Genomic DNA, 24,181 nt, shown 5'->3' with positions numbered 1-24,181 from the left:
AGCGGGGCGGGGCAAAGGGCGGGGAAAGAGCGAGGGCGGGCGGGTGTGCGCCGTTCGGCCTGGAAATCCGATTGGTTATCGATTCCCGCGGAAATCACCCCGGTACCTCTCCCGCCCTCTGGCCGGCCTATGGCGATAATTTCACAGAGACTTGTGTGGCTGCAGTTTTGCTTTATTGAAGTTGAACGGTTGGGGCCAGGCTGCGGAGGAGACTGACAGCGCGACAAGGTGCTGGACAGATACCCGCGCGGGAAAGGAAGACTGGCTTAGGAGGGGGCGTCAGCTATGGTTTAGCAGCTTCCTGCGACCGAAACCTACATCACAGCCGCGGCACACAATTCCAGGAAACCTGGTACTCAATATTGGGATCTCAGGAATCCGGTCCGGCGGCTGAGGTGAAAGTCTAGCGGTCAGAGCGCAGGAGTGAGGAAGAAGCTATTAGAGACGCTTTGCAAGTGGCCCCAGGGCTTCATATGGATGATTCAAGAGGGAATCTCCTGGCCAGAAAGCTCACATGTTTCACTCTTTCTGGCCTTCATACCCACCCTCCACCTAGGGCCACTGACTCCACTGTTTTCAAATACATTGGGCACCCTGCACTGGGGACTGCTCTCTAGCACCTGGGCAGGAGAGGCACAGACACTGCTACCCATGCGGAGCAGGGATCACCAGAGCGTTGACTGAGTTTGCTCGTCCAGGAGGCTGGGGACATGCGTGCCCATGCTCAGCCCACCCCCTCTGTAGACACAATTGGTCCCCCATTCTGTTTATAGGAAGTCTTCCACCCTGCACCAGCAGCTGTCCCTAGACAGGGATTGGGAGACATGCACGTGGCTTGGCTTCCTATTACCTCGTGTTGAAAACACAATAGGCTTTGGGATCAGGAGTTAGTGTTATTTACTAGCAGTGTGCCCTCGTGCACATTATCAAACTCCTCTGACTCTTGGAATCCTCATTTTTCAATAATAACTCACAAAGCTGGCAAGCCTAAGGGATCTAACAGCTCGAACAGCACCTGGAACAGAAGCAATAGCCGCCACTCAGAGGTTATGTCTTCCTTCTTCACCTTCTCTGGATCACCTCCCTACCTCATCCTCAATTTAACGCTGGAAATACTGGATATGGGGTAGGTCACCAAATGTTGCCAGAAGACTCAAATTATGCCACCCACATTTCAGCTGGGAAGGGCTTACCGTGGCCTGACTTTCCTCAGGGTCCAAGTCCCCATTTATGATATTCAGCCAGAAACACTGTTTCTGACACATAGTAGGCACTGGAAAATGTTGGTCAAATGAATGAGGTCTGGTGTGGACAGAAGAGAAATCTTGGGAGAGTCATTTAAGGGGGTGCCCAGTTGTCTTCACAAAAAACACTATCATCATCAGGTTGACCAAAGCAGACGTCATAGGCAGGGGGTGGAGTCAGAGGCTCTAATCTGGGGAGTGTCCCCAAGCTCTGCAGATCAGGAGCAGTGGACACAGCCCGTGGTCCCCGAAGCCGAAGGCTGATTGGAGCTCTTCCAGGGCTTCCTTCCTGGGCCATAGTCTCTGAGGCCATTCGCCTCTGTTCCAGTCCGGCTCTCCTGGACCCCTCTGGATGGCTAGGTTGTTCATCCTCAGGTGCTGGGGGTATCACAACAGTGCTGTAGGGGGGTGGTTGGTCCAACTCTTGGGGGCGGCACTGGGACTCCAGTCCCACCACGGCCTCTTCATAGACTGGCACTTCAAAGGCTTCATTGTCCCTGAGGGAAGAGAAATAAGGCCATCGGTGGCTTCCATGAAAGAAGCCCTTTTTCCCTTTTTTTTTTTTTGTCTGCTACGGGCAAAAGATCCTCTGTTGGCCTCTGACCCCTCCTCCCGCTGACGCCAGTGACAGAGGAAACCAGAGACTCTGCCTCAGAGACTACAGAGAGAGAGGGAGGGAGGATGGGCTCAAGGTGTATTCCTCTCATGATGCCCACCCCTTAACTCACCGCGCATTGCCTGAGGGCCCTGGGCTCTCAGTCTGCATTGATTGGAGCTGGGACCGAAGCCCGCATTCCAGAAACCGGACCAGGAGATAGGCAAACAAGAGGAAGCCACCCAATGTGAGAAAGAAATAAGCAACAGGGGTGATGTCCGTCTTTATGCCCAGCAAAGCCAGCCCCAGTAGGAAGGAGGCGCAGCACAGGAGCAGAAGCGGCTTTTCCAGTCTCCCCAATAAGTGCATTGGCACCATGGCCCCTCCCCAGGCTCCTGCAAAAAGACACACAGCTATTGTGTCTACACTAGGAATTGGTGTCATGGCTGTGTCAGATACCAAAGTAACCATATGATATTTCCTTGTTTGGTTTCTAGGTCCTTCAATCTCAAATCAAATAATCTGTGGAGGCCCTTCCAGCTCTCTAGGTCTTGGCGTGTGTGGAATAGCCAGGAAACCAGCCCAGGAGCCTTGACTCACAGCCATTCTGTAAGTTGACTGTGTCATGGCTCTGCCTTCTTTCCTTTATCCTTCCCTGTAGTCTCCCTTCCAGCTCTGTCCCTCACCACCATCCAGGATCCGGTCCTGGGCACGCCCTGCCTGGGGCTTCAGTGCACACTGGCATCTCTGGAATTCAGGTGATGGGGCAGGCCCTGCCCTTCCTCTGTTACTGCTCCTGGATCTCCACCCCCAACCTCCCCAGCCAGAGGCCCTCAATCCAGCCCTGTTAGAGAAGAGGGGAGGGACCCCCACTTACCCTGTCTGACTCTGTCTTTTCCTTTCCTCCGGTGTCAGCCCATTTTCCAGGTGGAGGGAGAAAGTGCACACAGGCGCACCAAAGCCACAGGGACACGACTGCTTGAGAAACAATTGTACAGGCAAAAGCCCAGCACAGTGGCCAGAGGCCCTGATAGCTCCTGTCCTCTTCTAGATAAACCCCACATCGGCCAGGGCCTTCCTCTACCCTCTGCTGATCCTAACTCGTTAAACTTAGTTTGCAAGTTTCCTGCCAGGAATTAGCCCAGTGGCTGGGAGGCGGTAGGCAGGGGAACCCTTTTTCCTTGTAACAGCAACAACCCGAGGCAGCCCATACCCCAAAAACAGCCTGTCAGAAGTTGCCAGCGCTCTGTGTAGCAAGGAATTGCAGATTCCCTCCTCACACCTCGGTCCCAATCCCATGACCCTCCCGACCCTCACACCCACACCTGTCTCAGGAGTTCGTCGCTCACCTGTCTCCACAGACTGCAGAAAGTAGATGGGGTGGGGGTTGGGGGAAGGGCCGGAGCAGGTAGGTGGAGCCCACTGGCCCCACCCTCTTTTTCTGTTCCAATCCCTCTGTTCTGGCCCAGTCAGTCTCCGCCCCTTTTCTCCCTAAGGCTGACTTCCAACTGCTGCACCTTGATTTGTTCTGGTTTTTACTCTCTCCACCCACCCCCACTGTGCCCTAATGAGAGTGCACCCCTTACTCCCAATGATCTTTGTACTTAGGACCAGAGTTAGCATTAACCTTTCCCTGTCAGCGCATATTGTATGTTAACTACAGCCCTGGGCAGTTTGCCTTCTATTTGGTAATTTACCTTGTGCCTCCCTCCCAAGTGACTGGAAGCAGAGACCTCGGCTTATTTAATCTCTGTAGATCAGCACACAGTGCATTGCACACAGGAAGCAATGCTGTGGGCATGGAATGGTGTGTCCTGCTTCCATTGCCCAAGTGCTATTTTTGTGGACTCCCCGTTTTCTGCAGACCTGTCAGAAGTGTTTGTGTGTATACTTCTTGACCCAGTTAACTCCTGAGTCTTCAAGATCCTCCTCCAAGGTGATGCTGCTTTGGAGCCTGCTCCAGTGTATCCACACTGTTCCTTCCTAAATCTGTTCCACCATTTACCTGATTATGTAGCATATTTCTGTTTACTGATTTTCCTTCCACTGTGAGTTTCTCAAGGTGCATGATTATTTTTAATCATCTCTGAATCCTGGAACTAACATGGTTCCTGACACGTGGTAGGGCACTAACTAGAAGGCTCCCCTCTCACCAGGCCTCACCACACCTGTGAAGATCCTGGAGCCATTCTTTTCAGTTGTGGGTCAGGTAGTTAAGTCCGAGTAGGGGAGGTGCTTGGAGGTAGAGGGTGGGTAGAATCATACTTTGTCCTTGAGCCAGAGGGTGAACAAGACTGGGCCCCATTCCTTCAGAGGGTGACCAGCAGACAGACCGAGGGGAGCTGCAGACCATGGGCACAAATCCAATCCAGGCTTCCCAGGGACAGCTGGGGTGGGGGAGCATAGCAGAGGGTGTGTGTGTGTGTGTGTGTGTGTGTGTGTGTGTGTGTATGTGTGTGTGTGAGAGAGGAGACAGTATGAGAATAAGGATAACTGTGTCTGTAGTGGTATATATATGTGGGCACTGGTGGGATATTGAAGATTCTCTGTCCCATAGCCCCAGATCGATAGCGGAGAGAGGAAGGAGACATAACAGGAAGGCTGTGGAAGTCTAAATGAGGTGTGCCTCTACGCAAAGTAGGCACGGAAGTAAGAGGGGGCTGATTGTTGTTTTGTTTTAGCCAATTCCTCACTGTTCTGCTCATAAGGGGAAAGTACAGCTGGAATCAGGACTTCAGTCTACAGTTAACATATGAATAGAAGGAAATTGGCCAACGGTCATTGGTGTGTGTGATAGGAAAGGGGTTTGTTAAGGAGTGAGTTGTGGGGATGGGAAGGTGCAGGCTAAGTGGCACAGGGCCAAAGGGTATGGGCCTGAGGTGTCAGGGGAGAGTCTGGGAGAGGCTGGACCTTTGTAGCTTAAGTCTCTTGGTTGCCTGAAGGACAGTGCAATAGATAAGAACTGGATCCCAACTGGAGAGGCTAGACTGCTGACTGGCTGTGCCCGTTCATACAGTCTCAATTCCAGTAATGTAAAATCAAGTTTTTAAAAATTGCATTTGTTAAAAAATAAACATGACAATATTTAAAAGCTAAAGAAAAATAATCATCTGCTGTTGCGGGAAGTCAGGGACCCTGAATGGAGGGATCAGCTGAAGCCGCGGCAGAAGAACATAAATTGTGAAGATTTCATGGACATTTATTAGTTCCTAAAATTAATACTTTTATAATTTCTTATACCTGTCTTTACTGCAATCTCTGTACATAAATTGTGAAGATTTCATGGACACTTATCACTTCCTCAGTCAATACCCTTGTGATTTCCTATTCCTGTCTTTATGTATTTATTTATTTTTTTGAGACGGAGTCTCGCTCTGTCGCCCAGGCTGGAGTGAGTGGCGTGATCTCAGCTCACTGCAAGCTCCGCCTCCTGTGTTCACGCCATTCTCCCGCCTCAGCCTCCCGAGCAGCTGGGATTATAGGCGCCCACCACATGCCCGGCTAGTTTTTTGTATTTTTAGTAGAGACTGGGTTTCACAGTGTTAGCCAGGATGGTCTTGATCTCCTGACCTCATGATCTGCCCGTCTCGGCCTCCCAAAGTGATGGGATTACAGGCGTGAGCCACCGCGCCTGGGCATCTATTCCTGTCTTTAATCTCTTAATACCGTCATCTTCTTCGTAAGCTGAGGAGGATGAATGTTGCCTCAGGACCCTGTGATGATGGTGTCAGCTGCACAAATTGTTTGTAGAGCATGTGTGTTTGAACAATATGAAATCTGGGCATCTTGAAAAAAGAACAAGATAACAGCAATGTTCAGGGAACAAGGGAGGTAACTTTGAACTGGCTGCCAGTGAGCCGGACAGAACAGAGTCATATTTCTCCTCTTTCAAAAGCAAATAGGAGAAATATCGCTGAATTCTTTTTCTCAGCAAGGAACATCCCTGAGAAAGAGAATGGGCCCCTGAGGGCAGGCCTATGAACAGCCCCCTTGGAAGCGTGCTGTCTTTTATGGTCAAAGCCGAAGGGATGAAATAAGCCCCAGTCTCCTGTTGCACTCCCAGACTTATTAGGACAAGGAAATTCCCGCCTAATAAATTTTGGTCAGACAGGTTGTCTGCTCTCAAACCCTGTTTTCTGATAAGATGCTATCAATGACAATGTGTGCCCGAAACTTCATTAGCAATTTTAATTTCACCCCATCTGGTGGTCCTGTGATCTCACCCTGCCTCCATTTGCTTTGTGATATTTTATTACCTTGTGAAGTATGTGATCTCTGACCCACACCCTATTCATGCACTCCCTCCCCTTCTGAAAATTGCTAATAAAAACTTGCTGGTTTTATGACTCGGAGAACATCATGGATCCTGCCGACATGCGGTATCTCCCCCGGACACCCAGCTTTAAATTTCTCTCTTGTGCTCTTTCCCTTTATTTCTCAAACCAGCTGAGACACTTAGGAAATAGAAAAGAACCCACATAACCATCGGGAGCAGGTTCTCCCCATAGTCTGCCATCTCATTATCCTAACACGGCCATTTAAAATGTTTATATAGTTCTTCCAGACTGTCCACATGCAAACCAGAATATACTAACCACTTTGTATCTTTAAAAAGTTTTATACTTTATATTGTATATATTTCACCTTGATAAAGACTTTATTGTAGTAATTTCAAACAGCTATGTAATATTTTATTCAATCAATATGCCATAATTTGATTAATATACCCTCATGATACATTGCTCAATAACACTGAGCCTATTTCACTCAATATTTTTGGCCATTAAAAATAATGCAGGTTTCCGGGCGCGGTGGCTCATGCCCATAATCCCAGTACTTTGGGAGGCCGAGGCGGATGATCACGAGATCAGAAGTTCAAGACCAGCCTGGCCAACATGGTGAAACCCCGTCTCTACTAAAAATACAAAAATTAGCTGGGCATGGAGATGCATGCCTATAATCCCAGCTACATGGGAGGCTGAGGCAGAAGAATTGCTTGAGCCGGGACCCGGGAGGCAGACGTTGTAGTGAGCCGAGGTCGCACCATTGCACTCCAGCCTGGGCAACAAGAGTGAAACTATGCCTCAAAAAAAAAAAAAAAAATAATAATAATAATAATAATAATACAGACTGGGCGCCATGGCTCATGCTTGTAATCCCAACAATTTGGGAGGCCGAGGTGGGCAGATTGCTTGAGCACAGGAGTTTGAGACCAGCCTGGGCAACATGACGAAACCATGCCCCTCCAAAAAAAAAAATACAAAAATTAGCTGGGTGTTGGTGGCACGTGCCTATAGTTCCAGCTACTCAGGAGACTGAAGTGGGAGGACTGCTTGAGCCCTGGAGGTTGAGGCTGCAGTGAGCTGTGATCATGCCATAAAAAATACAAAAATCAGTTGGGGGTGGTGATGCACACCTATAGTTCCAGTTACACAGGAGGCTGAGGTGGGTGGATTGCTTGAGTTATGGAGGTCGAGGCTTCAGTGAGCCGTGATCATGCCACTGCATTCCAGCCTGTCTGCATTCCAGACCCTGTCTCAAAAATTAATATAATAATATAATGCAAGAAAGTAGATTAGAAGTTGCTAGGGGTGGGGAGGCAGAGGGAGAAATGGAGAGTAACTGCAAATGAGTTTGATATTCGGGTGGTGAAAATTTCTAAAATTACATAATGGCGATGCTTGCACAAGTCTGAATAATTCTTGAAAAAAAAAAACCACTGCATTGTACACTTTAAAAGGATGAATTGGCCGGATGCAGTGGCTCACGCCTGTAATCCCAGCACTTTGGGAGGCCGAGGCGGGCAGATCACAAGGTCAGCAGTTTGAGACTAGCCTGGTGAAACCCCATCTCTACTAAAAATACAAAAATTAGCCGGGCGTGGTGGCAGGCGCCTGTAGTCCCAGTTACTCGGGCGGCTGAGACAGGAGAATGGCATGAACCCAGGGAGGCAGGGCTTACAGTGAGCTGAGTTAGTGCCACTGCACTCCAGCCTGGGCAACAGACCGAGACTCCACCTAAAAAAAAAAGATGAATTATACCTTTGTCAATCAAGGAAAATGACTGAGGCAAGTCTCAATCATTTTAGGAGGTTTATTTGCCAAAGTTAAGGAATTGCACCTGGGAGACAAGTCTATGCTTTTCTTTTAAGATTATTTTGGTGGTTTCAATATTTAGTGCCTTTGTCTGGCTTAGTGAATCTGCATTTTTACATAAGATAATGTAGATAATAGGGCAGAGGAAACAATCAGATATGCATTTGTCTCAGTGGGCAGAGGGATGACTTTCATTTCTGTCCTGTGTCCCCCGACCTGTGAAGATAAGCTATGAATTTACATTGCCCTGGTGAACTTTAGCTGAAATACTTTAGGGTAAAGATCTTGGGTACCACAAGGAATCTCCTTGTGGTCAAGATGTGAGGGAGGTGTGTAGCTTTTCATCTTTGTAGCCATCTTATTTAGAAACCAAAATGGGGCTGGGCGGGGTGGCTCATGCCTGTAATCCCAGCACTTTGGGAGGCCGAGGTGGGCGGATCAGGATCACGAGGTCAGGAGTTTGAGACCAGCCTGGCCAACATGATGAAACCCCGTCTCTACTAAAATTATAAAAATTAGCCAGCATGGTGGCGTGCACCTGTAATCCCAGCTACTCGGGATTCTGAGGCAGGAGAATTGCTTGAACCCGGGAGACGGAGGTTGCAGTGAGCCGAGATCACACCACTGCACTCCAGCATGGGCGACAGAGTGAGACTTGGTCTCAAAAAACAAAAACAAAAACAAAAAAACAAAAACAAAACAAAACAAAACAAAAAACCAAAGAAACCAAAATGGGAGGCAGGTTTGCATGACCCAGTTCCCAGCTTGACTTTTCCCTCTGGCTTAGTAAGTTTGGGATCCCAAGATTTATTTTCCTTTCACACCTTAAGAAAACAGTTTAAAAAATAATACAATGAACATCTTATGTATAGTTTTCCTTTTGCTTTGGATTATTTCTTCAGGATGAATTTTAAGAAATGTCATTATCGAGAGAGAAGCAATAGGAAAGTTTTTATTGTCCTGAATGCATATGGCCAAATTGCTTCCCAAAAGTTTTGCTTTCCCTTATTTCTTCATCAGTGTAATATCCTTAGCAAAACAGGAATGCACCACTTAATTCAATTGTCATCCACTTTCTACTTGCCTGCCTTTGACAAACCCTACTGGAGATGGAATTACTTCTCCTTGACCACTGTTCCCTGCTCGTTTGGGTGGATGACAGTGAAGGGAAGTGGAAGGGCAAGGAGAACAAGGGAGAAGTCAAGCTTACTGCCTCCCACTGTGTGCTTGTCTCTGTGGCTTTGTATTTCTGTGATTTTTGTGTTTCAGAATCCGGGAGTGCTTTCTAGTATCATCTGTAGAATGTTTTGTGTATACTCCTCACCATGTTACATACTTTACACTAATTAAGTAATTTAAAATACGTATGCCATACTAAGAGGTAGTTACTGTGATTATGTCCATTTTATAGATGAGGTCAGAAACTTGAGGAATGTGGGTAGCTAATTAAGGGTGGGGTCAGGATTTGAACCCATGGTCTGAACCCAGAATCTTGGCTCTTAAGCACTACGCCATCCCGCTCTAAAGACTCTCTTAGGCTGCTCTCAAATGATAATTTAACAAAACACTAGTGGCATTCTGAATCATTATTCTGTTCTTCTCTGGAGGAGTGGTTGGATGCGATTTTCCCCCATCATTTCGCATTTTAAGAAAAGGCTGATCTTTAGACAGCAAGGGCAGCCAAGGAGATGATCAGAAGGTAAATTAAGGTTATTGACATATAAGGCAGGATAAGGAAATGAAGATTGCAAGGTCTGTTTTGGAAGGCTTACCTTTTATCATCTGATTAAGACAACTAAAAAATAGATCACTCTAAACTGAATAAGCATACAACCCACTGCTGGTGACTTCTAAAAAGATATTGGTGACAACAGATACATACCTTTGTGTAGAGTCAATTGATTGGCCCCACATACACGATCTCATTTGATCCTTATTAACAATCATTTGGGCTGCCTGATTATCCTTTACATTTTACAGAAGAGGAAACAAGCTCAGAGGAAGTACATGATTTCTTTAGTTAGAAGGAAACTCAGAACCTTGACTTTTTAATTCAGCTGGGTGTGTTTTCCCCTTCAGAAATTGCCTTAGTCACAGCTTCTACAAAATGTGTAAGGAAGGTGGATAAATGGTTTATCATGACATAGGTGAGCAACATTGATATTTTCTAGATGGAAATGCTTTCAACAAATAATAAAGCCTCCAGTGTGTAAGAATAAATACATGCAATCATCCCATCAACTACTTTTAATATTGTACAAAGCTCACTAAACAAGAACTGAGTGAACAATGGGGTTGAGGCAGTCAGTCTAGCTCAGATATTCAGCATTAAGCCCAAAAAGCTTCTGGAATTTGAGAAATTGAGTGTGGTTGTTGCTAAGTAACAACAACAAAAGAGCATTGTGTTTGTTAGAAATGTCTACCGATAGTGACAGCAGAGTCCTTCACAGATATTCCTGTAAATACTAGCAAACAGGAGGCCGTGCAGTTATGCACATGTGTTTTGGCCAACCCTGGTTTTCAAATCTCATTTCTACCACTTACTAGCAGTGTGACCTTGGACGAGTTACTTAACCTTTCTGAGCTTTGGTTTCTAATCTGTAAATTGGTGAAAATAAACTCAAGTATATCACCCTTTTCCCAACCTGCTCCTCCAGCTTGGGGAACTACAGCCAAAGTGAGTCTGAGTCTGCCTGTAGTGTGTACAACTGTGTGTGGGACCAGCGAGGGGCACCAGCTTGTCACTGGGACCTGATTTCACCATGGAGCATTTGTTTGTAACTACATTGTACATAGCCCTGTGCTAACTTCTAAGGGCATCTACCCAGGAGAGGTAACATATTTGATTGTGGTCTCCAGGATTTTCTGATATGGACAGAGAGATAAGACATGCATATGAAATAATTAAATAACAATTAAAGACAGTATCTGACAGCCTGGGCAACATAGTGAGACCCTATCTCTACACACAAAAAACATTACAAATTAGCCAGGTGCAGCGTTGCCTGCCTGTAATCCTAGCTCTTTGGGAGGCTGATGGGGGAGGATTGTCTGAGCCCAAGAGTTCGAGGTTGCAGAAAACTATGACTGTGCCACTACACTCCCACCTGTGTGACAAGGCAAGATCCTGTCTTTGAAAAAAAAAGAAAGAAAAAAAGAAGAAAGAAGAAGAAGACAGTATCTGAAAAAGTACTAATGTATGTGCTGGGCAAGGCTCACGCCTGTAATCCCAGCACTTTGGGAGGCCAAGGCAGGTGGATCATGAGGTCAGAAGTTCGAGACCAGCCTGGCCAACATAGCGAAACCCTGTCTCTACTAAAAATACAAAAAGTAGCTGGGCATGGTGGCATGCGCCTGTAGTTCCAGCTACTCGGGAGGCTGAGGCAGGAGAATTGCTTGAACCCGTCTTTCCGTGCCTGGCTTATTTTATTTCAGATTCCTCTATGTAGTTGCAAATGACAGAATTTCTTCCTTTTTTAAGACTAAATAATATTCCATTGTGTGTGTGTGTGTGTGTGTGTGTATCTGTGTATACAGTCATGCACCACATAACAATGTTTCCACCAGACTACATATAGGACGGTGGTCCCATAAGATTATAATAAAGCTGAAAAATTCTTATTGCCTAGTGATTTGTGTTACAATTGCCTACAGTACTCAGTGCACTAACAGGCTGTACAGGTTTATAGCCCAGGAGCAATAGGCAATACCACATAGCCTATTTGTGTAGTAGGCTATACCACCTTGGTTTGTGTATGTTCTGTATACTCCATGATGTTCACACAATTACAAAATTGCCTAATAATGCATTTCTCAGAACATATCCCCATCATTAAGCAATGCATGACTGTGTATTATACACATCACATTTTTTAAACCATTCATTTGGGTTATTTATTTAAAATTTAATTAAAATAAAATAGAGATGAGGTTTTGACATGTTGCCCAGGCTGGTCTCGAACTCCTGGGCTCAAGCAATCCACCCACCTAGGCTTCCCAAAGTGTTGGGATTACAGGCGTGAGCCACTACGCCCAGCCTAACCATTCATTTGTTGATGGACACTTAGGTTGACTTCATATTTTGGCTATTGTGAATAAGAGCAAGATATCTCTTTGATATACTGATTTCATTTCTTTTGGAGATATACTCAGAAACGGGATTGCTGGATCATATGGTAGATCCCTTTTTAGCTTTTAGAGGAACCTGCATACTATTGTCCACAATGGCTGTACTAATTCTATTCCTGCCAACCCTTTTCTCCACATCATCACTAACAGTTATCGTTCAGCTTTTTAATAATAGTCATTATAACAAGATGGGAGGTGCTATCTCATTGTAATTTTGATTTGCATTTCCCTGATGATTAGTTGTTGAACATTTTTCATAAACCTGTTGGCCACTTGTATGTCTTCATTTGAGAAATGTCTGTTCTCGTCCTGCAATCGTTTTTCAGTTGGGTGATTTGTTTTCTTGCTATTGAGTTTCTTTTATATTTTGGATATTAACCTCTTATCAGATGTATGGTTTAAAAATATTTTCTTAATCTTAAAAAATATAATCTTACCAACCTGTGGGTTTACATTCTTTTTTAAAAACATTTTTATTACAGAAATATCTCAATACACATAATAGAGGATAGTATAAATAACTCCCCATGTAGCCATCACTCAGCTTTAAAGATAATTAACATCTTGTCACTCATTTCATCTATTCCTTCTGATCTCCCACATTTTAAAAAGCATCATGTCATTTCTATCCTAAATATATATATTTTGAGACAGAGTCTTGCTCTGTTGCCAGGCTGGAGTGCATTGCTGCACTGCTGTGATCTCAGCTCACTGCAACCTCCGCCTACTGGGTTCAAGCCATTCTCCTGCCTCAGCCTCCCAAGTAGTTGGGGCTACAGGTGCATGCCACCATGCTCAGCTAACTTTTGTATTTTTAGTAGAGATGAGGTTTCACCATGTTGGCCAGGATGGTCTCAATCTCTTGACCTTGTGATCTGTCTACGTCAGCCTCCCAAAGTGCTGGGATTACAGGTGTGAGCCAGCACACCCGGCCCTATCCTAAATATTTCAAAATGAATTACAACCAATGAAAACTTTTTTTCGTGCACAGTCACTCAGCTGTTATCGCATAATGAAATTAACATTAATTCTTTAATATCACCTAATATTCACTCCATATCATTTTCCCCATTGTCTCAAAAATGTATTTTTACAGTTTGTAAATTCTTTTAAAATCTACTGTCAAAAACAACAGGAGAAATTTTCAAAGGAGTCTAATTAGAAAGTAGGCAAAAGACATGAACAGACTTTTTACGGACGACCATATACAGATGGCAAGTAGCACATGAAAAGATGTTCATTAGTCATTGGGGAGATGCAAATTAAAAATCACAATGAGCTATCACTACCCACCTATCAGAATGATTAAAGTAAGAAACATTAGTATCACTAAATGCTGGTGAGGCTGTGGACAAACTGGATCACTCATGCGTTGCTGGTGGAAAAGTGAAACCAGCTACTCTGGAAAACAGTATGGCGGTTTCTTTCTTTCTTTCTTTCTTTTTTTTTTTCTATTGTTGTTTTTGTTTTTTGAGACAGGGTCTGGCTCCGTCGCCCAAGCTGGAGTGCAGTGGTGTGATCATAGCTCACTTCAACCTCCGCCTCACAGGTTCAAGTGATCCTCCCACCTTAGCCTCCCAATTAGCTGGGACCGCAGGCACACATCACTGTGTCTGGCCATTTTTTTTTTTTTTTTTTTGGGGGGGATGAGGTTTTGCCATGTTGCCCAGGCTGGTCTTGAACTCCTGGGCTCAAGTCATCCTTCTGCCTTGGCCTCCCAATGTGCTGGGATTACAGATGGGAGCCACCATGCACTCAGCCTTGACAGTTTCTTCTAAAAGTAAACATGCACTTACCATGGGACCCAGTGGTTGTGCTCCTAAGCATTTACCCAGAGAAATGAAAATAAAAACCTGTACATGAACGCATAGAGTAGCTTATTTGTAAGAACCTGAAACTGAAAACAATCCAAGTGTCCTTCAACAGGTTAATGTTTAAAAAAACTGTGTTACATCCATACTATAGAATATAAATACTATTCAGCAATAAAAAGGAATAAACTCTTGATACATGTCAAAACATTGGATAGATCTCAAAGGGATTGTGCTGAAATCAAATCTGATTCCATTTATATAGTATTTTTGAAATGACAAAATATAAAGAACAGATTAGTGATTGCCAAGGGTTAGGGAAGTACGGGAGGGAGGGAGGTGGCTGTGGCTATCAAAGGGTAGCATGAGAAATCTTTATGCTGAAGATGTTTTGTATCTTGGCTGTGGTGGTGGTCATTAGCCTACATGTGATAAAATTATGTAGAACTAAATACAGACACACAATGAGCATGTGTTAAACTGGTGAAATCTGAATAAGGTGTATGGATTATATCAATGTCAATTTTTTGATTGTGTTATTGTTCTATAGTTATGCAAGATGTTACCACTGGGGAAAGTATGTGAAGAGTATATGGAATCTCTCTGTATTATAGCTTACAAAACAGATACATAAAAAATAGAGAGTAGGAATGAGAATGAGAAAGGGAGGACTCTTCACTTCTTACTTGATACCTTGGTTTCACTGTTTTTACCACATGCATGCATTATTTTTTTAAATTACCATGTGTTTGGTTCTGTTAAAAAAAAATCATGTCTGGAAACTTCACCTAAGAAAATACAGATACAATAAGATTGTTTTGGAAACATAAAGCTAGTTGTTAACCTTGGAATTTGAATTACAATGCAAGAAAGTAGTTCAGTATTGAATCTGAGTATTGGCACAATTACAAATTTCATATTACATTACAATTATTGATCAGAAGGGAAAAGGGCAAGAAACTAAGAAAAAGTATGAAACCCGCCTTGGATTAGAAGAAGAGTGTTCCATTATTCACAGACAGTTGCTTTGAGAGGCTTTCCCCTTTCCTGTTTTGATTCTATTTGGAAGAAGGATTTCAGAAATTAAAATCTGGATCATGAATGTAAGCATTAGTCTAGAAACTGTCTAGTTCCTCCAGAGAAGATTAAAGTCAGCCACTGGATTCAGAAAATAGGATGATGAAGTCTTCAAAGAAAGACTGAGTAGAGGCAGGAAATATGCATCTACAATACAACATTATCCCATTAAGACTGGGAAAAGATTCAGGGTTAAGTAGTTAATAATACATTTAGAAATCAGTGGGCAAGATGCACAGTTGTACTGCAATGTGAATCCACAATTTTTTTTTTTTTTTTTGAGATAGAGTCTTACTCTGTCACCCAGGCTGGAGTGCAATGACCTGATCTCAGCTCACTGCAACCTCCGCCTCCTGGGTTCAAGCAATTCTCCCACCTAAGCCTCCTGAGTACCTGGGATTGCAGGCACGAACCACCACAAACAGCTTAAGTTTTGTATTTTTTAGTAGAGACTGGGTTTCACCATGTTGGTCAGGCTGGTCTCAAACTGCTGACCTCAAGTGATCCACCTGCCTCAGCTTCCCAAAGTGCTGGGATTACAGGCATGAGCCACTGAGCCCAGCCAAATTTTTTATTTTTCATTTTTATTATTTTGTGTATCAAAATACATTTTAAAGAATGAAAAATTTTAAAAGTATACAAATAAAATGGAAAGATTTTGATATATTTTATCTCAGAATAATGTCCTCTGTATTGTTTTTATTCATCAAGACATTGAGATCATACTATATAGCTTCATCTTTTTCCAATCAATATTATATCCCAAGAATTTCCAATGTTCTTAACAATTCTTCACAAATACAATTATTATTTTTTTTTTTGAGACAGAGTTTCGCTCTTGTTGCCCAAGCTGGAGTGCAATGGCATGATCTCAGCTCACCGCAACTTCTGCCTCCCGGGTTCAAGTGATTCTCCTGCCTCAGCCTCCCGAGTAGCTGGGATTAACAGCACGTGCCACCATGCCCGGTTAATTTTTTGTATTTTTAGTAGAAACAGGGTTTTACCATGTTAGCCAGGCTGGTCTCGAACTCCTGACCTCAGGTGATCCACTTGCCTTGGCCTCCCAAAGTGTTGGCATTATAGGTGTGAGCCACCATGCCAGCCCTCAAAAAATACAATTTTTGATGGCTGTAAAACATTATCTCCTGAATCTGTCATGATTTATTATTCTCCTCCTAATAGGTGTTTAAGTTGTTCACAATTTTTGATATCAACAAATAGTGTCGAGACAAGCATCTTTATTCATAAAACTGGTTCCACTCACCCTACTCTGGGCAGCTTAGTTTTGTCTCAATTTGTCCTTATGATTTTTAAGATTGGACATCTTCCCATATTTTTATTTTATACTAGCTGTACATCCCATGAAACTCCTTTGAATAAAAGGAGTACTTAATCTGGAGATGTTCTTTTGCCATTACTTCACAGATAAGCTGGGTAAAGTTGATTTTAAATCCTGGAGGATGTTAGAGGCATGGGAAAGGTGAGAGAGGAAAACAGAAAGTAATGGGAGATAAAAGGGGAAAATGGAGTATGGGAAGAGCCAGGCCCAGAGGGAGGGATGAAACTCCTCTGGTCTATGTAAGGCTCTGTACTTGGTTCCCAACAATGGGTCCAAGTGAGGTTTCAGCTTCCAAATACAGAGTATTCTCAAGGAAGTCAAAATACTATTGAAACAAGGGATTTTGATTGTTGCACAATGGGCACAGCTAGAGGCAGGGACTTTGGATCAATTACTGGGGGAATGGAAAAGTTACATGTATGTAGTAGGGAACAGGGGTTATACTAGGTTAGGCAGAGAAGCCTTGGAGTTTTCTCAGAATCTGCACTGAGGGTTAAGGGAGGTATCTATGAAAAGTTATGCAACTTCTCCAATCCCCAGCAACTCCAGCCAGTTTCCCAGTACTGCCTTGCCCTGGTCCTGCAGATGTGGCTGAACGCAGTTTAAATATCTGGGCACAAGCTCAGCCAGACTCTGGTTCCCTCTGCTGTTCACTCCCACTGGGCTTCTGGTCCCAGCCCCATCTCAGTCACTGTGGCTGGTCAGAAGACAGTAAATCCCAAACTGGTTAGTTGCAAAGTCCATCTGGCTTGGTTTTCTGTTGCTGATAGAGAGACCAGGGGAGTTTCTGTGTGAGAGAATGGGGGACTATTCTCACTTCTTCCACTGCACAAGCTGCGCAAGGAGGGCTGGATGGCTGGTCTGGCTGGAAGTACCAAAAGAGCTCTCCTTCACCTATCCCTAGAGTAGGCAGGATGTGACCCCAGGAATGAGAATACACCAGGGCAGATACAGACACAGAAACATTTTGCCTGAGGGCATTAGGTTTATTTTGTGGGAAAGCAGAGTGGGGGCTCTCTGAAAGGCACTTGTGAGGCATAGAAGTAAAGGTTGCCACATGGCTAATGGTGGACCCCTTCCTGGCATCCTTGGGAGTAGGGGAAAGACAGACAGCTCCCAGGGCCACAGAAAATACCTCTATCAGATAGAGAAATCCAAGTCCCAGTGCCTTATGGTGGAGCTGGGGTTAAGCAGATGGCCTGCTGTTTTTATACGAAGAGTTTGCTTCCTCCGGGCAATCTTAAAGTCTGGCATTCACCGCTGGAGGCACAGGGCCCATCCACTTCTCTCCTGGATGAAGGAAATAACAGACTCTGCACACTGTTCTCAGGTGTGCTGGCAGGAGTTGGTCCCACAAGGTCCCAGGGGTTTTCTAATAAGACCCTTGCTTGGCTTCAAGGTACAGAAGGCTTCCTTCTCTTTACGGCGATGAAGACAGCCCCTGCCCGTTCAATGTTGAACAGCACTGACTGCATAAGGCTTTGCTACTGGAAGTACCAAGAATATATTTTGCTCTGAGCCCCTCCGTCCAGTCAACTGATATAGTGGGGGTGGAGCTAGGGTTAAAGGCAGTTCAGTGTTGAATCTTTTTATTTTTTGAGACAGAGTCTTGCTTTGTCACCCAGGCTGGAGTGCAGTGGCGTGATCTTGGCTCACTGCAACCTCCACCTCCCAGGTTCAAGTGATTTTCCTGCCTCAGCGTCCTGAGTAGCTGGGACTACAGGCGTGCACCACCACGTCCGGCTAATTTTTGTATTTTTAGTAGAGATGGGGTTTCACTATGTTCACCAGGATGGTCTCAATCTCCTGACCTCATGCTCCGCCTGCCTCAGCCTCCCAAAGTGCTGGGATTACAGGCGTGAGCCACTGCACCCGGCTCAGTGTTGAATCTTTAACTTACCCAGCAGGTACGCCAGCAGCTCCATCCGGTCAGAGCCAAATATCATGTGGGTTTGGCCATCCACATGGGCCACGGTGATGGGCAGCCCAAAGGCCTGGAGAAAGCAGTTACAGTGCAAGGAGGAAGGCAAAGGAGCAGGTATTAGGCGGGGGTTGAAGGCTTCGAGTCAGTACTTTTTTGAGTTCACAGAAGGAAAGAGGTGTAAGAGGCTCCGTGGCCCCAGGTGCCTTCCTGTTTCTAAGATGCTGTCTTTTCTCTCACTATCCATCTCCTTCCCTTGCTTTCCCTGAGCCCAAGGAAAAGAAGGGAAAAGATGAGGGTTGTCTAAGAGCATTGAGGAGAATACTTGGAAAGCGAGCTTTTGCACAGAAGCATGGGGACTCACACCTAGAGATTCTCAAGTCTCCATCTTCAGGATGGGGGCTGGGAACACACATAAAGAGCTGCTCACCCCGTATCTGCAGGCTGCCTCAGTGGTCTCCTTGAGCTGGTTCTTCACCTTTGGCGTTGAGATCTTTTCCAGAAGCCCCTGGGCTTGTTCTGCAGACATGCCAGCCTTCTCTGCAGCCTAAGGGAATATAGTAGGGAATACAACTGTGGCTACATGATATTGGATGGGGATCTCAGAGGAAAACTCTGGTCTTTTTATTTTCTGCCCCCAAGTTTTCCTGGCAATGCCCTTACCCACCCACAAGTGGAGATCTGTCCTTGCCAAGAGGAACTATTTCCTTTCTCCCAAATCTTGAGATGGGTAGAAAAGGTAGATGGCACAGAGTCAATCACAGAAATTAACACCAGGGGACATCTTAGAGACCAGCTACTTCTCAGAGTTCCTGAGTATCTCCTGCTTTTTTCGAATCAAGAGCTAGGCTCTAATTCCAGTGGAACTTCCTGAGGACCTTGTAACAAGGCACATGGCTGCAGCCACCTACCTGGCTTCAAGACAAAGATTAAGGCTTCAGTTTGTGGTTTGGGTATAGTTTGGGATAGGTGGTTCTTAACCTTGGCTACCCATTTGAAACTCCTGAGGAGCTTTAAAAAATCTCCACGTGAGGTCATCCCTTAGAACTAGAGCCAAGCACTGTGGCTTATGCCTATAATTCCAGCACTTTGGGAGACTGAGGCAGGAGACCGCTTCAGCTCAGGAGTTCGAGACCAGCCTGGGTAACATAGTGAAACCCCCATCTCTACAAAAAAATTTTTAAAAAATTAGGCATGGTGGCACATGCTTGAAGTCCCAGCTACTCATAAGGCTGAGATGGGAGATCACTTGAGCCCAAGAGGTTGAGTCTGCAGTGAGCCATGATCATGCCACTGTACTCCAGCCTGGGTGACAAAGCAGGACATTGTCTCAAAAAAGAAAAAAAGAACAAGAACAATTACATCACAATTCCAGGGGAAAAGCGTTAGCTCCAAGGTACTCCAGGCGATTTTAATTCACATCCAAGATTGAGAACCACTGCAACTTGACTTCCTAGATCAGAAGTGGGACCCAGGAATTCATGTAGCCTGTCCTAATGAGACACTATCTTTGACTTGGTTAAATTAGAGAATTATGTACCACACAAAATGTTTACAGAAAAATGGTTAAGTAAAACAAAAATAAGTCCACTCAATAGAACCTCTATAGAAACAAAGAACTATACTTTCAAAGAGTTAAAAATTGCATGGAGGCCAGGCACAGTGGCTCATTCCTGTAAACACAGCACTTTGGGAGGTGGAGGCAGACAGATCTCTTGAGCTCAGGAGTTCGAGACCAGCCTGGGCAACATGGTAGAACCCCTTCTCTACAAAAAATAAAAAAGCTAGCCGGGTATGGTAGTGTGTGCCTGTAGTCCCAGCTACTCGGGAGGCTGAGGTGGGAAGATCGCTTGAGCCCAGGAGGCAAAGGTTGCAGTGAGTCGAGGTTGCGCCACTGCACTCCAGGCTGGGTGACAGAGCCAGACCTTGTCTCAAAAAAAAAAACAAAAAAAAAGGCACGGAAAATGATTATTAAATATGAAGTAAAAAAGCAAGCTAAAAATTACACATGTACTTTGCAGTAATATAGACTATAGAAGATATATTTGCCATTCCTTATACATTTAACTTTTGTGTGATTTGCCACTTGATATATTACATTTGAATAGGTTTCAACTATTTTTTTTTGTAAGCCAGAGGAATAATACTGTTGTGAATTTCCTAATTTAATCCTGAAGATAAACTTACTTATCTGTGGCTCACTGGTCAATGTTTTGAACTATTTCCATTTGTTCTCACTCAGGCTTCTATATACCCTGGCATTAGTCAGTTATCTATTTTTGTCTTTTTAAAGCCTCTTGGAAAAAGTCTCCTGTCTTCCACTCTGGATGTGTTGGTGAAGTTTGTGTTGGAGTCTATGGAGACTTGTGAATACGACATCCCTCCCCGTCCAGGGGTTCCGACACTGAGCTTTTTTCTCTCACTGATATCTTTCAGCAAATAAATTCTACCCATATGTTGTTCCTTTTGCACTTCCCCTTTCAACTTTGAGATATCCTTTTGAGGATCCTTAGTTCTGACTTTTCAGTAATTTGTCCCCTGAATCACAGATATCCTTTCTTCCCCAGTAATTATAAACTTTTCCATGCAATAAGAGACCTATTGTATTTTTTACCCCCAACCGCCAACTTTTCTCCGATTCTCTATGAGTACAGTTGAGGTGGAGCCAGGACACTCACCGCCAGGATGCTCTGGGGCTGGGTGATGTCTTCATCCTAGGAAGAAGAGAACACTCAGCAGGAAGGCAGTGCCTCTCAGAAGGAGAGGGGTGTGACTGAAGGACAGTAGATCCTCTAGGGTAGCGGGGAGGGCAGGATCATGACCCTGAAAACATTTCTGGGGAAGGTCAGAAAGTCATCCAAGGTCCTCCCAGAGGATTCCCAGAGCCCCACACTCACCCTTGACCAGACGCGCATCCACAGCTCCCGGGACACTTTCTCCAGCATCTCTGGATGCTCTAAGCTCACGGCGGTGAGGAAACGCATGGCAGACAAACTTCCTGTGGGGCAGAGACACCCAGAGGCAGGGCTCCTCTTGCTGCTTTCCTGGTGGAGGACTAGCTCTTCCTTGCTTCTGACATCCCCCAGAGCTCCTCTGCCCTCAGCCTCTCACCCAAGGTTCCCATGACCTATTTGCCTGCTCTTCTTCCCTTTCATGCCCGGCAACCTTCAGCTCCCTCAACGCTCATCCTGAGGTTTCCCAAGGCAGGTTTCACTTGCTTTAGTCTCCTGCAGCCCCTCTAGCCTATCAATCCCACAATCTCCCACTTCTCTGTTCTTCACTGGATACCCTGTCTGCATCCCACTCTCTTCACCTTTTTCAATAATCACAGAAAAGAAATCCTTGGGGAACTGGATGGGAATCTGGAAATGGTGTCTCAGGAGCTTTATGTCATTTGCCATGTATTGTCCTTTGCGGGGAAGCAGACCTGGAGGCTTGTTTCCTGCCAGGAGAAGGTTGGGCACGTTAAGTGAGAAAAGGCCTAAGGGTCCCAGGTTTGGGGACCTCGACCTGGGTTTTGGGCAGAGGGTAGCTTTCTTTTTTCTTCTTTTTTTTTCTCGTTGTTTCGCTCTTGTTGCCCAGGCTGGAGTGCAATGGCGCGATCTCAGCTCACCGCAACCTCCGCCTCTTGGGTTCAAACGATTCTCCCACCTCAGCCTCCCAAATAGCTGTGGTTTACAGGCATGCGCCACCACGCCCGGCTAATTCTGTGTTTTTAGTAGAGACAGGGCAGAGGGTAGCTTTCTAGCTGCCAGTGCCAATATAAGGACCCGCTGGGGTCGGCTCTCTTGGGCCACTGAAATCACCCTTGCCCCGACCCTCCCTTCCTACCACTGTCTCTCATGATCCCTCCTATGAGGCTGGGCCGCAACTGCAGGCTGATGTTCCAGATATTCTGATACCGGCACAGGACCTGCGGGCAGAGGTCAAGATCGATTGCCAGTGTGCAAGATGGAAAAGTGAAAGGGCCGAGGGAAAGGGAAGGGAGGCGCTAAGTGCAGAGTAGGCATTATGTGGACACCCTACATTGTTTGGTTTGAAATTGACAAAACTCTACCCCCTACTAGAAATCTATTCCAGGATCTCTGCTCCTGTGGCCAGTTTTCCCCAAAACTGCCATCGTTGGGCTGGCTAAGAGGCGGCCATGTTCTGCATTTCTCCCCGAATGTTTGGAGCCGCCCCTCTTTCCACCACCGTGGGAAACTGCAGTCGGGATATAAAGGCTCGGGTTGGAGCCAGCGACTCTATTCCGTTTAAAAGCACAAAGTGACCTTCAGCCCTGGAGCTCTCCCTGCTTGCCCTAACCCCGTGGGCGGCGCCAGGAGTTTCACGAGACCTCTGTATCTGTGCCCTGCGCTCACTCTTCCCTCCGCCCTCATGCCCCAGGCCCCGCCGAGGCGGCCTCCCCAGCGTCACCTCGAAGCCCAGCCAGGAGTAGGGGGACAGCACGTCATAGAAGAGCTCCACGGTGCGCAGCAGGGGCCCCATGCTGCAGGCTCTGGAAGAGCGGCGGCAGCAGGAGCTAGTTCCCCGGAACTCGGCACAGGCAGCCCGGCTTCTGGACCTGCCCGGGACCGCCCACCGCCATAGCGCGCAGCCTCAGAGAGAAACTGCCGTGGCAGAGGCCCCCCTCCAGCGCAGCGGGGCGGGGCCAGCCTACGGCCCCCAGCCAGGGGCGGGGTGGGTAGGGACCCCTTGGGGAGCGCGCAGGTGTGGACAAGAGGCGCTGCAACCGCCTTTGCAAAAATTTTAACAGTGAGGAAATTACCAAGGTGAAACAGATCTGAATTCACCAACTCCATCGTGCTTTTAACCTCCAAACTGCCCTTGGTCATTCCTGAGCATGGGACGAGCTAATATAGGGAGAAATTTAGTATATAGTTTAAATGATTATAGCCCTTCCCCAAACTAAACCAGTTTTATAAAACTAATAAAAGTCCAACAAGTTTAGGATTATGAGAGGGGCTTGAATTCTGCTAAGATGTAGGCATTACAATTACCAGACATTGTTCCAGAGGTCACAAGCTCTGCAACTTCCCCAGTTATCCCTGTAAATAACCACCTTTGTAGAACCTAAGACTGGCCTTTGAAGATACCTTCTCAGACTTTTCCATTTCTGATGACAGGATGACTCCACCTGGATCAGTGACTCCTCTGTGGCCTCATCCAGATGCAACTCAGTGCACTGAGGACGGTTTTCCACACCCCTGTGATTGCATCCCCAACCAATCAGCAGCACCGGTTCTCTAGCCCCTTGCCCACCAAACTATCGTTAAAAAACTAGCCGGTGGGCATGGTGGCTCACGCCTGTAATCCCAGCACTTTGGGAGGCTGAGGCGGGTGGATCACTTGAGGTCAGGAGTTCAAGACCATTCTGGCCCACATGGTGAAACCCTGTCTGTACTAAAAATGCAAAAATTAGCCGGGCATGGTGGCACGTGCCTGTAATCCCAGTTACTCGGGAGGCTGAGTCAGGAGAATTGCTTGAATCCGGGAGGCAGAGGTTGCAGTGAGCCAAGATCATGCCACTGCACTCCAGCCTGGGTGACAGAGCAAGACTCCATCTCAAAAGAAAAAACAAAAACAAAAACAACACAAAGCCCCTTAGCCTCTGCCTCCAAATTTTGAAAGGTTAATTTAAGTAATAGTAAAATTCTGGTCTCCTGTTTAGCAGGCTCTATGTGTATTAAACTCTTTCTCTATTGCAATTCCCTGGTCTTGATAAATCAGCTCTATCTGGGTAATGGGCAAGATGAACCCACTGGGCTGGTGTCAGTGTGACTGTCCTGCCCTGCAGTGAAGTCTCTGGGAAGGAGATAGTTTGAGATGTCTATAGTGCCTTTCACTTAGCTGTGCCCCTTGGGTGAGCCACTTGACCTCTCTGAACCTATTTCCTCATCCTGCATACACATGGGCAATATCTAATGATAACACCGGCCTTATGACGAGTTGTGAGGATTGAGGTACTCCA

At 45.7% G+C, this 24,181-nt stretch overlaps 2 protein-coding genes and 1 long non-coding RNA gene across 5 annotated transcripts; 1 reads left to right on the top strand and 2 right to left on the bottom strand.

The window, feature by feature from the left end:
- The first annotated feature begins 19 nt into the window (after positions 1-19).
- On the top strand, positions 20-23,449 carry LOC111521443. Of its 2 annotated transcripts, none has more exons than XR_002724956.1 (3): positions 20-1,126; positions 2,337-2,448; positions 23,337-23,449. It is a non-coding gene; the product is annotated as an uncharacterized LOC111521443 (long non-coding RNA). The 2 variants fall into 2 exon arrangements; XR_004229103.1 differs by lacking the exon at positions 23,337-23,449 and adding an exon at positions 2,755-4,936.
- Positions 155-3,321, bottom strand: TMEM139 (transmembrane protein 139). Its single transcript, XM_023184840.2, has 2 exons — positions 1,973-3,321; positions 155-1,741 (listed from the first exon to the last, which is right to left on the bottom strand). The coding sequence occupies exons 1-2, from the start codon at positions 2,308-2,310 to the stop codon at positions 1,339-1,341; spliced, it is 741 nt and encodes a 246-aa protein (XP_023040608.1). The 5' UTR covers positions 2,311-3,321; the 3' UTR covers positions 155-1,338.
- Positions 17,255-22,806, bottom strand: GSTK1 (glutathione S-transferase kappa 1). Of its 2 annotated transcripts, XM_023184841.1 has the most exons (8): positions 22,627-22,806; positions 22,042-22,123; positions 21,524-21,652; positions 21,108-21,208; positions 20,889-20,924; positions 18,641-18,757; positions 18,190-18,283; positions 17,255-17,579 (listed from the first exon to the last, which is right to left on the bottom strand). In XM_023184841.1, the coding sequence occupies exons 1-8, from the start codon at positions 22,696-22,698 to the stop codon at positions 17,530-17,532; spliced, it is 681 nt and encodes a 226-aa protein (XP_023040609.1). In that variant the 5' UTR covers positions 22,699-22,806; the 3' UTR covers positions 17,255-17,529. The 2 variants fall into 2 exon arrangements, with proteins under 2 accessions (XP_023040609.1, XP_023040610.1); XM_023184842.3 differs by lacking the exon at positions 18,190-18,283.
- Positions 23,450-24,181: the final 732 nt, after the last annotated feature.

This window comes from Piliocolobus tephrosceles, chromosome 8, assembly GCF_002776525.5.
Source record: "Piliocolobus tephrosceles isolate RC106 chromosome 8, ASM277652v3, whole genome shotgun sequence".
In the NCBI taxonomy this organism is placed as follows: Eukaryota; Metazoa; Chordata; class Mammalia; order Primates; family Cercopithecidae; genus Piliocolobus; species Piliocolobus tephrosceles.
Note: the sequence above shows the minus strand (reverse complement) of the source record. Positions and strands in the feature narration are given on the sequence as shown.